This window comes from Heterodontus francisci, chromosome 2 (genome assembly GCF_036365525.1).
Source record: "Heterodontus francisci isolate sHetFra1 chromosome 2, sHetFra1.hap1, whole genome shotgun sequence".
Lineage (NCBI taxonomy): Eukaryota > Metazoa > Chordata > Chondrichthyes > Heterodontiformes > Heterodontidae > Heterodontus > Heterodontus francisci.
In genome coordinates this window covers 69927121-69939539 of record NC_090372.1, presented here as the reverse complement: position 1 = coordinate 69939539, position 12419 = coordinate 69927121, and the positions used below count along the sequence as shown (strand labels likewise).

The following is a 12419-nucleotide window of genomic DNA, read 5'->3' as shown; positions in this document are numbered from 1 at the left end:
ACACCAATTTCCAAAATGTTTCCTTTATTGGGGTTGGTCTCTTTCTTTTCCTATTAGAGACTCAGATCCCTCATCTGACACCACATGTTATAGTTACTACCATATCGGAGCCTCCTTTTCCTTACAAACAGTAGTCCATGAATAAACCAATGTTCCAAACATCTTTTAATGCACAATACACACAACAAGACAGCATAATACATCTTTCAGTTCCTCAACTCCCAACCTCTTTCAGGTCTACTTCTCTTAACCCTCCCCTTTTATACTGGGCTGGTCTCCATCCACTCCAGGTGCAATTATCTTTAAAAGGGAGGTTCTTAAATGGGTTGTACCCTTCCTCTGGGATTAGGGCCATCATCAGCCTATAGCTCACATACTGGCCCTTAATGATCCAGCTCCACCACTGAATAGAAAAGGACTTTTTAAGTTTGAAAATGGTGTGACAAATGAAAGGAATGAGTGGTGCAGTGGATTAGCCCACTATCACAAAATTAAAGTCTGCTTGCTTCCGGCTTTGAGTATACTGAACAAAATGAGTTTGCACATTTTTTCTTGAAGGGCCTGTGGCACAAAGGAAAATGGATTTAAGGTGATTGGCAAGAGAACCAGATGTGACGTGAGGAAGCATTTTTTTATGCAGCAAGATATGATGACCTGGAATGTACGGTCTGAAAATGTAGTGGAAGCAGATTCAGTAGTATCATTCAAAACAGAATTGGATAAATACCTGAAGGGAAAAGTTTAAGGGTAATGGGGAAAGAGCATTGGAGTGAGATTAATTGAATAGCTCCACCAAAGCATTGGCATAGACATGATAGGCCGAATGGCCTCCTGTGTTGTATGATTCTAAGAAACTTTTAAACTTCTAATTTAAAATGGAGCTCTGTCAGTTAATTCAGAAAGAATCTCTTATGCCACTGTTTTGAGGCCTAAATTTAAGCAGTACACAATCCTGTCTGGACAGCTATTGCTAACTCAAGGAGAAGTGACTCTCGTTTATAGGCCACAAAGAACTAACACGCTCAAGGTTGTTTAGTTACTATCTCTGTTTTGTGAAATGATTATGTGGACAACTTTTCCGCTGTAAGAACAAACAAAGCTCGTTTTCTGTGAATGTCACAATCATTCTTCTTCTGTTCCATGCCTGGCCGCACATCTGGCAAACCATTTCTTACACTGTTTTACTTCCAGCAGAGCATGCTCTGAGTTGTTTCCATAACAAACGAAAATATTTCTGTAAATAGTGATGGGTTTGCCATTTGCAATTTCTTATTTATTCAGGAGAATTAAATAATTTGAATCGTAAAGTACAGAAGGGTAAAAATAAGCAGAGTGGGTTGGGAGGAGACAGTGACAGTAACAAAGTTAATAGGGCATTAGTAACTAAGGTGATGTCAAGGAAAATTAGAAAAAGGTCAAAGCGAAGGCACTATGTCTGAATGTGCGAAGCATTTGCGACAAATTAGATGAATTAATAGCATAGAAAGAAATTAATTGGTTTGATCTAATAGCCATTACAGAGATGTGGATGCAAAGTGACCAAGGTTGGGAACTAAATATTCCAGGATACTTAATTTTTAGAAGAGATAGGCAAAATGAAAAAGAAGGAGGGATTGCCTGGATAATAAAGGATGGGATACAGACAGTAGAGGGATCTTAGCTCAGAAAATCAAAAGAAGAATCAGTTTGGGTGGAACTAAGAAACAGCAAGGGGAAGAAAACATTGGTGGGAGTCGTTTATAAGACTAACAGTAGTTATAGGGCTGAATTTTTCCACTGGCGCACTTCCAAGATGGCGGGGCGCACGTGTGGGATTTGCCTCGTGGAGCCACCATGATATTTAGCACTGCAGCTCATTTACATGGGCGGGGTGGACCATACCCCTCCCCAGCCCCCCAGATGACGTGGAGGGGGCAAGCGCTCCATCCCCGGCAATGGCGTCCGTTACTGCGCAGTGACCGGCACCATTGTTAAAGGTCTTAGATTCCTTACTGACAGTTTCAATTATTAAAGAAGCAGTGCATTTTAAACTATTAAAAATAATTATAGAAATCTTTCCAGCCCCTCTCCTACCCAATAGCCTTACGTATCATTCCTGCCCTCTCCCCGCCCCCCCCCGACAACAAAATACTTACCTTGAGTATCAGACCTTCCCCACGCCACCGCCCCCCCCCACCCCCAAAGAACAAAGAACAGTACAGCACAGCACAGGAACAGGCCATTCGGCCCTCCAAGCCTGCGCCAATCTTGTTGCCTGTCTAAACTAAAACCTTCTGCACTTCTGGGGACTGTATCCCTCTATTCCCATCCTATTCATGTTTCGTCAAGATGCCTCTTAAACGTCGCTATCGTAGCTGCTTCCACCACCTCCCCCGGCAGCTAGTTCCAGGCACTCACCACCCTCTGTGTAAAAAACTTGCCTCGCACATCCCCTCCAAACTTTGCCCCTCGTATCTTAAACCTATGTCCCCTAGTAACTGACTCTTCCACCTTGGGAGAAAGCTTCTGACTATCCACTCTGTCCATGCCACTCATAACTTTGTAGACCTCTATCAGGTTGCCCCTCCACCTCCTCGTTGCAGTGAAAACAATCCGCGTTTATCCAACCTCTCCTCATAGCTAATACCCTCCAGACCAGGAAACATCCTGGTAAACCTCTTCCGTACCCTCTCCAAAGCCTCCACATCCTTCTGGTAGTGTGGCGACCAGAATTGTACGCAATATTCCAAGTGTGCCCTAACTAAGGTTCTGTACAGCTGCAGCATGACTTGCCAATTTTTGTACTGTGTGCCCCGGCCGATGAAGGCAAGCATGCCGTATGCCTTCTTGTCTACCTTATCCACCTGCGTTGCCACTTTCAGTGATCTGTGGACCTGTACGCCCAGATCTCTCTGCCTGTCAATACTCCTAAGGGTTCTGCCATTTACTGTATACTTCCCACCTGTATTAGACCTTCCAAAATGCATTACCTCACATTTGTCCGGATTAAACTCCATCTGCCATTTCTCCCCCCAATTCTCCTACCGATCTATATCCTGCTGTATCCTCTGACAATCCTCATCACTATCCGCAACTCCACCAACCTTTGTGTTGTCTGCAAACTTACTAATCAGACCAGCTACATTTTCCTCCAAATCATTTATATATACTACAAACAGCAAAGGTCACAGCACTGATCCCTGCGGAACACTACTAGTCACAGCCCTCCATTCAGAAAAGCACCCTTCCACTGCTACCCTCTGTCTTCTGTGACCGAGCCAGTTCTGTATCCATCTTGCCAGCTCACCTCTGATCCTGTGTGACTTCACCTTTTGTACCAGTCTGCCATGAGAGACCTTGTCAAAGGCTTTACTGAAGTCCATATAGATAACATCCACTGCCCTTCCTTCATCAATCATCTTCGTCACTTCCTCAAAAAACTCGATCAAGTTAGTGAGACATGACCTCCCCTTCACAAAACCATACTGCCTCTCGCTAATACGTCCATTTGTTTCCAAATGGGAGTAAATCCTGTCCCGAAGAATCCTCTCCAATAATTTACCTACCACTGATGTAAGGCTCACCAGCCTGTAATTTCCTGGATTATCCTTGCTACCCTTCTTAAACAAAGGAACACCATGGGCTATTCTCCAGTCCTCTGGGACCTCACCTGTAGCCAATGAGGAGACAAAGATTTCTGTCAAGGCCCCAGCAATTTCCTCCCTTGCCTCCCTCAGTATTCTGGGGTAGATCCCATCAGGCCCTGGGGACTTATCTACCTTAATGTTTTTTAAGACGCCCAACAGCTCCTCCTTTTTGATATCGACATGACCCAGACTATCTACACTCCCTTCCCTAGACTCATCATCCACCAAGTCCTTCTCTTTGGTGAATAATGATGCAAAGTACTCATTTAATACCTCGCCCATTTCCTCTGGCTCCACGCATAGATTCCCTCCTCTATCCTCGAGTGGGACAACCCTTTCCCTGGCTACCCACTTGCTCTTTATATACGTATAAAAAGCCTTGGGATTCTCCTTAATCCAGTTTGCCAATGACTTTTCTTGACCCCTTTTAGCCTTCCTGACTCCTTGCTTAAGTTCCTTCCTACTTTCTTTCTATTCCTCAAGGGCTTTGTCTGTTCCCAGCCTTCTAGTCCTTACGTATGCTTCCTTTTTCTTTTTGACGAGGCTCACAATATCCCTTGTTATCCAAGATTCCCGAAACTTGCCAGACTTATCCTTCATCCTCACAGGAACATGTCGGTCCTGGATTCTAATCAACTGACGTTTGAAAGACTCCCACATGTCAGATGTTGATTTACCCTCAAACAGCCGCCCCCAATCTAAATTCTTCAGTTCCTGCCTAATATTGTTAGAATTAGCCTTCCCCCAATTTAGCACCTTCACCAAAGTTCAGACACTTTTTCCTTTACCCCTTCCCATCACCCCCTCGACTAATCAGCTAAGTTTTTTCCCTGCCCCTCCATACTGAAATACTTACCTTCTCCCCCGCCTCCCCACCAGTGTCCCACATTGGATCTCCGGCCAGAGATTGGATGACGCGGGAGTGCCAGCCATCGGCCATAATATGAGAGCGGGATAGCCGGCGCGACTAGTTAAGTCATTATTCTTTCATTTCAACAAATTAATATATTGAAATGATGGTGCTGTCGCCGAGCAGTGGGGGGGCCACCAAAGGCCGCCAGTAATATAGGGCGGGGCCTTCCCAGTGTCGAGGACCATGGCGGGCCTCTTCCAGAGACATTTTCAGGGCTCCTCACCAATGTCGGGGGGCTGGTAAAATCCAGCCCCTAGTGTGCAACAGAGTATAAAACAGGAAATTAAAGGTGCATGTAATAATGCTAATGCAATAGTCATGGGGGACTTTCGTCTTCATATGGACATATAAACTAAATTTGCAATAATAGTGTGGAGGTTGAGTTAATGGAATGTATGCAAGACAGTTATCGAGATCAGTATGTTGAGGAACCAACTAGGGAACAGACTGTTTTGGATATATTGTTGTGCAATGAGAAAGGGTTAATTAATAATCTTGTAGTAAAGGGAGCTCTAGAGAGTGGCTATAATATAGTCGAATTTCATATCAAGTTTGAGACTGATTTAGTTAAGTCCAAAGCTGCGGTCTTAAATCTAAACAAAGTAAACTGTGTAGGTATGAGAGACGAGTTGGCGAAGATAGATTGGGAAGCTACATTAAAAGGTATGATGGTAGACAAGCAATGGCTAGCATTTAAAGAATTAATACATAATTTGCGACAAATATACATTCCTTTAATACACCAAAACCTGGCAAAAAAGTGGCGCAATCGTGCCTAACAAGAGGAGTTAAAGATAGTATTAGATCAAAAAAAGAGGCTTATGGGAGTGGAGACTGTACCATAGTGGCAATGTCACTGGACTAGTAATCTAGAGGCCCATGCTAATGCCCTGGGCACATGGGTTCAAATCTGGTGGAATTAAAATTCAATTAATTAGTAATCACCTGGAATTGAAAGCTAGTCTCAGTAATGGTGCCATGAAACTATCATCGATTGTCTTAAAAATCCATCTGGTTCATTAATGTTCTTGAGGGAAGGAAATCTGCTGTCCTTATCTAGTCTGGCCTACATGTGACTCCAGACCCACAGCAATGTGGTTAACACTTAACTGCCCTCTGAAATGGCCTAGCAAGCCACTCGGTCCAAGGGCAATTAGGAATGGGCAACAAAAGCTGGCTTGGCCAGCGATGCCCACATCCCATGAAAGAATAAAAAAAATTATACTGTTGCCAAAAAAAGTAGTAAGCCTGAGGATTGGCAGTACTTTAGAAATCAACAAAATATGACCAAAAAATTGATAAAGAAAGAGATAAGAGAATATAAGAGTAGACTAGCAAGTGACATAAGAAGAGATTGTAAATGTTTCTGTAGGTTTGTAAATAGGAAGAGATTAATAAAAGTAAATGTGGGCCCATTAGATGCAGAGGCCGGTAAAATTAAAGAGGAGCTTAAAGAAATCTGTATTAGTAAAGAAATAGTGCTAGAACAATTAATAGGATGAAGTGGGGACAAAGTGACAACCTGCATCCTAGGGTTTTAAAAGAGGTAGCTGCAGAATAGTGGATGTATTGGTTCTGATCTTCCAGAATTCCTTAGGTTCTAGCACAGTTCTCAGGATTGGAAGGTAGCAAACATAACCTGCTATTGAAGAAAGCAGGAAGAGAGAAAATGGGGATCTATAGGCCAGTTAGCCTAACATTAATAGCAGGCAAACTGCTAGAATCTATTATTAGGGACATGGTAACAGGGTACTTAGAAAATAACAATATGATTAAGCAGAGTCAACGTAAATTTATGAACGAGAAATCGTGTTTGACAAATCTGTTAGAGATTTGGAGGTGGTAACTAGTAAATGGATAAGTGGGAAATGGTGGATTAGTGTATTTGGATTTTCAAAAAAGCATTTGATAAGGTGCCACATAAGAGATTATTACATAGTATTGGAACTCATTAGGATGGGGGTAATATATTAGCGTGGAATGAGGATTGGTTAATAGACTGAAAACAGATCGTAAGAATAAATGGGACATTTTCTGGTTGGTAGGCTCTAACAAGTGGAGTACTGCAAAGATCAGTACTTGGTCCTCAAATATTTACTATCTGTATTAATAACTTAGATGAGGGAACTGAGTGCAATGTATCCAAGTTTGCTGATGATACAATGTTAGGAGGGAAAGTAAGCAGTGAGGAGGACGCAAAGAGACTGCAGAGATATATAGACAGATGGACTGAATTTTGTGGTGCTGGTGGGGTTCCTGGTGTCAGGCTGAAAAGGTGGGTGGAACCCCGCCCTGGCCATTTGTAGCCCCTCTGGCGCGATTGTTGGGTGCTTGGACAATTGCAGCCCAGCGCTGGGATCCCCGTCCCTTTAAAGACAGGGATTTCGCCTCTATGAGCTACTGGCCAATCACAGAGCCAGCGGATCAGTAGTATCAGCAGCGCCATTGAGAGTGGTGGCCACTGCCGGTACTGCAGATGCCTTGGACACAGGCCAAATGCTGGAGATCTGGACCTCGGGTAAGTGGAGATGGGTGGAGGGAGGTTGGGGCGGTTTAGTACGGGGGAGGGGTATCCAGGGAGGTGGTTTCATTGCTGGCAGGGGCCCTCCATGGGCCACAAATGGCCCACGGACGACGGCTGCCACGAAGCCAGCAGGGAGATCACCTCGTTTTGCTGGGCGACCTCCCACTGTGGCAGAAGTCCACCACCACCACCCCCCCCCCCCCCCCATCCCCAGCCACCAGTTTAATGCTTAATGCCAGTGGCATGGGGAAAAGGCCCTGAAAGCTGTTAATAGGCCTCTCAAGGGCCTCAGGTGACCTCTGGGCAGGGTGACCGTCTTCAGCTTATTCCACCCCCGACAAAATTGCAGAGTGACGGGAAGGCGATAGTACTTCCACGCCACCACCACCACCTCCCCCCCCTCCCCCCCCCCCTCCCCCACCCCACCACCTCCTGTCACAATTCTGTGGCGCCCCTGCCTCCCAAATCATCTCGGGGGGACTTTAAAATTCAGCCCATTGGGTGAGTGGGCAAGAACATGACAGATGGAATGCAATATGGCATGTGTGAAGTGATCTGTTTTGGTAGGAAAAATACAAAAACAGAATATTTTTTGTTTGGTGGAAGACTGGGAAGTGTTTGCATTCACAGGGACCTGTGTACATGAATCACAGGAAGTTAAAATGAGGGTGCATAAAGAATTAGGAAGGCAAATGATATGTTAACTTTTGTTACAAAAGTTGGAGTATAAGAGTAAAGACGTCTTCCTACAATTATACAGAACATTGGTGAGGCCACACCTGGAGCACTATGTGCAGTTTTGTCTCTTTACCTAAGGAAGATTCATTAAACTGATTCCTGGGATGAGGAGATTGTCCTATGAACCATAGAAGCATAGAAACATTATGACACAGAAGGAGGCCATTCAGCCCGTCATGTCTGCACTGGCTGAAAAATCTAGCCGCCCAATCTAATCCCACCTTCCAGCAGCTGGTCCATGGCCTTGCAGGTTATAGCACTTCAGGTGCATGTTGAGGTACCTTTTAAATGAGTTGAGGGTTTCTGTCTCCACCACCATTCCCTGCAGTGAATTCCAGACAGTGATTCCCTCTGGGTGAAAAAGTTTTTCCTCATGTCACCACTAATCCTTCTACCAATCACCTTAAATCTGTGCCCTCTGGTAACTGACCTCTCCATCAGGGGAAACAGGTCCTTGCTGTCTACTCTATCTCGGCCCCTCATAATTTTGTATACCTCTCAGTTAAGTCACTCCCTCAGCCTCCTCTGTTCCAAGGAAAACAACCGTAGCCGATCCAATCTTTCCTCATCGCTGCTACTTTCAAGCCCTGGCAACATTCTTGTAAATCTCCTCTGTACTCTCTCCAGAGCAATTTATGAGAAGAGATTGAATAGACTAGCCCTATATTCCCTGGAGTTTAGGAGAATGAGAGGTGATCTAATTGAAACATATAAAATTGTTAAGGGGCTTGACAGAGTAGATGCTGAGAAAATGTTTTCCCTGGGTGGGAAATCTAGAACATGGGTTATTGTCTCAGAATAAGGGGTCATCCATTTAGGACTGAGATGAGGAGAATTTTCTTCACTCAGAGGGTTGTGAATGTTTAGAATTCTCCACCCAGAGAGCTGTCAGTGTTCAGTCGTTGAGTACATTCAAGACAGGGGTCAATAGATTTTTGGCTACTAAGGGAATTAAGGGATATGGGGATAGTATGGGAAAGTGGAGTTGTGGTAGAAGATCAGCCATGATCTTATTGAATGGCAGTGCAAGCTGAAAGGGCCAAATGGCCTACTCCTGCTCCTATTTCAGTTCATTCAGTGTAACTGTTTATCTTCTATGTCACAGCAACGAGAGACAATTTTTATTTTGGTTTCATACAAACTTTGTTCTAAGTTAAATGCTATATTACAGTTCATCAGCTGGCTTATTAGACTTCTGGAAGTATTTCATATGACACATTTGACTGGTAGTTTAGCCTGAACTATCTGAGCCAAAATATCTTTCTCCATGTTGAAGAGATGCATGATGGGCATGTCTTCTGGTATGAAATTGCCAAATCCCCCACTATCAACATCCTGGGGCGGGGAAACGATGGTGGTTACTATTGACCAGAAACTGAACTGGAGCAGCCACATAAATACTGTGGCTACTAGAGCAGGTCAGAATCTGAGAATTCTGCTCCGAGTAACTCACCTCCTGTCTCCCCAAAGTCTGTCCATCGTCTACAAGGCACAAGTCAGGAGTGTGATGGGTTACTCTGCACTGCCTGAATGGATGAAACTCCAACAACACTCAAGAAGCTTGACATCATCGAGGACAAAGCAGCTCACTTGATTGGCACCCCATCCAAAAACATTCACTCCCTTCACCACCGATGCACAGTGGCAGCAGTGTGTACCATCTACAAGATGCACTGCAGCAACTCACCACACCTCCTTCAACAGCACCTTCCAAACTCACAACCTCTACCACCTAGAAGGACAAGGGCAGCAGATGCATGGGAACACCACCACCTGCAAGTTCCCCTCCAAGCCACACACCATCCTGACTTGGAACTATATCGCTGTTCCTTCACTATCACTGGGTCAAAATCCTGGAACTGCCTTCCATACAGCACTGTGGACGTACCTACCCCACATGGATTGCAGCGGTTCAAGAAGGCAGCTCACCACCATCTTCTCAAGGGCAATTAGGGATGGGCAATAAATGCTGGTCTAGCCAGCTATGCCCACATCCCGTGAAAGAATAAAAAGAATCTTGGTAAAAGGATAATTGTAAATCTCGAAGCACAGTAACCTATTCACTCCATCCGTGAGCTAATAGGTTTTTGTTCACAGGAGGCACAGTTATGCTTTTGTAAAGTTTCTTGCTGTTGTGAGCACAGGTATACAATGTTAGGAGTAAGTCTGAATTGTAACACTTAACAATGAGTCTTAAAAAAAGTGCAAAAAATTCTGGAGATAAATTTTCACAGGAATTTCCTGCACGTCCACAGTGACGTCGGAAGAAAAGCTGAAAACTCCCCACAGAAACGGTGGATGAAATTGTACGCATTCATCTTTCTTCTGTATAAAGGCGTTCATTCTAAACTGTCTGAGCATTTCTCTCTTCCAAGATTGAACCTGTCTCTCCTGTTTCCAGAGTTTGTAGCAATTTTGAATTAATTGGAGTTCAATTCATCTACTTCCTTTTAAGAATATTGAATTACAGAGATGCACGCCCTTTTTTTTTAGCTTATCCATCAATGTGATGATTGTATAACTTCACCCTCCCCATGAATAACAAGTGCATTTTTTGTGATATTCCATTAATGTATACTCAATAACTTTTGTTCTAAATAATGTTTTGTCATTTTTAATATAACTCATAATCTGTTGCTTAAATTTTACAATTAAGTGTTATAATATTATCACTTATTTTGCTTAATGTTATCATAAAATTAATTGAATGCTACGTTCTTCCATTCAGACCTAACCATGGACTTAGAAGCCTTTGTATTGATTTATACATAAGATACAAAATATAGTTATGGTGATTTTACCATCATGGTGGATATGGGTACTTTAACACTGTGTAAAGGTGCACCCTGAATTCTAAAATAAGAATGTACGAATTTGTATATTTTAGAATTTGGCAATTTTATGAGGAGCATCTATTTACACACCGATTGAATAATTACTTTTTGTATAATCAGGAAGTGTTTGAGATCCAGGAAGATGTTTGTGGTCAATCATGAGACTTACAATTTTACTGTACTTTTGAACTATCATATGCAGGTTGTGTAGGAGGTGTATTACAATATGAATAGGTGTCAAAACAATCAAATAGTTATAATCATGCAATTTTAAACAAGAAGGAATTACGTTAAGGACACAAAAACCTTCTTGATTATATATTCAAGTTTTGTAACTAAAACTATATCTCTTGCAGCAAAAGCTAAAAGAGGAAAGAGAAGCCAAACGGGCTCAGTTGGACGGTAGACATGACTACATTTTGGGGGTTGTGGCCTCATGTCTTGGACTGGAAAAAGCTGAGGTGGAAGATGCCATTCTGGAAGGCTGTCAGGTAAACCTAAACATTATTGAAATGTTTTAAGCTAACAAGAAGAATAAAGTTCAAGACCTGGGATATGATTTCTCATGTTTGCCAGTCTTACTGCAGCCAAACTTTCACTGTATTTTTCCTTACCACCAATGCAGCAAATATACTTAAATAATATATCACACAGCTGGCATAAGATAATAATCCTCTACATCTTATTAATAATGAAAGATAAAAGATCTGACAATTAGGGCAGCGATCAGGAGAGGGCAAGGGCAAGTGAGAACTGGCAGTGGTCTTCAGAGGTGTAGTGAAGCCGTGAGGAGCATTTGGTTAGGTTGCAAGTTAGTTAGGCTATATTTTACTGAACAGAACTTGTAAAATGGGCACAGCGTCTTTGAATTTCTAGCCCACAATATTTTCAAACTACTTATCTATGCTTTTTCAAAGTTTGTTTAAGATATACCTTCACAAAGGCTTATTCTCAGTTATGTATATTATATCATTTTTGTACTATTTTTCATAGTAGATTTGTAGTATTCTGTTTGTCTGTTTATTCTTTCCCCCTCCTTCCCAAATACTTTGACATTTTTTCAGAAGTTTGTATGATTTTAAAAGATACTTTTCTCCACAATACCATGATGGATTTGTGATTCTTGCCGTTGATATAACTCTGAACCAAGGAGATGTTATTCACTATCCACCTTCCAATGACCAGCACTACTCACAGCTAGTCATTTGGTGTGCTCTGGGACTGATTGACTGCAGCCTTGAATGTTACAGAAGTCTGTACCTGCAATGCAAAAAAAACCTCATCCTAAACAGCATTGTTAGCTTAACTATTTTATTTTATGGTTAAAACTGTAAAAAAAAATGGCTGTAAAATTGAATTTTAATCTTTGTGTTCTTCCTTGCTGCTTGCACTTTATATGTAACATGTAAGATTTTTTACCTAATTGCCTTGATGTAGCTGTCATGGTGCATTCTGGATATTGTAGTTCCATAGAAAATGAGTGCTAATTCTATGATGCATTTTCTTCATACATGAAATGAAGTACACCTGAGTAAACAAACTTGAAAACAAAGCAGCATAATAGCAGTCCATTTGCAACTTGCCAGCTGTGCCAGATTGTGGTATTATGTGGGTTTCCTACATGCCAAGTTGCTCAGCAGCCTGGGGACACTGACTTAAGGCAAGGAGCTGGATTTGCTGATTCGGTGGAGTTTCCATTTGAAGTGTAGCTAGACGTGATTTCTGTCCAGCTACTGAGCCAATTTGATTTTCTCTGGTCAGTCAAATTTGCATTTTATGACCAG

At 42.6% G+C, this 12419-nt stretch overlaps 1 protein-coding gene across 4 annotated transcripts in view; it reads left to right on the top strand.

Moving 5' to 3' along the window:
- The window catches only part of dnah5 (dynein, axonemal, heavy chain 5), a 610401-nt gene that overhangs the window by 130555 nt on the left and 467427 nt on the right, over positions 1-12419 (top strand). For all 4 annotated transcript variants that reach the window (XM_068058833.1, XM_068058843.1, XM_068058824.1 and 1 more), the window contains one exon: positions 10992-11126. In XM_068058833.1, the coding sequence (XP_067914934.1) occupies positions 10992-11126 (135 nt within the window). The remainder of the gene's footprint in view (positions 1-10991; positions 11127-12419) is intronic.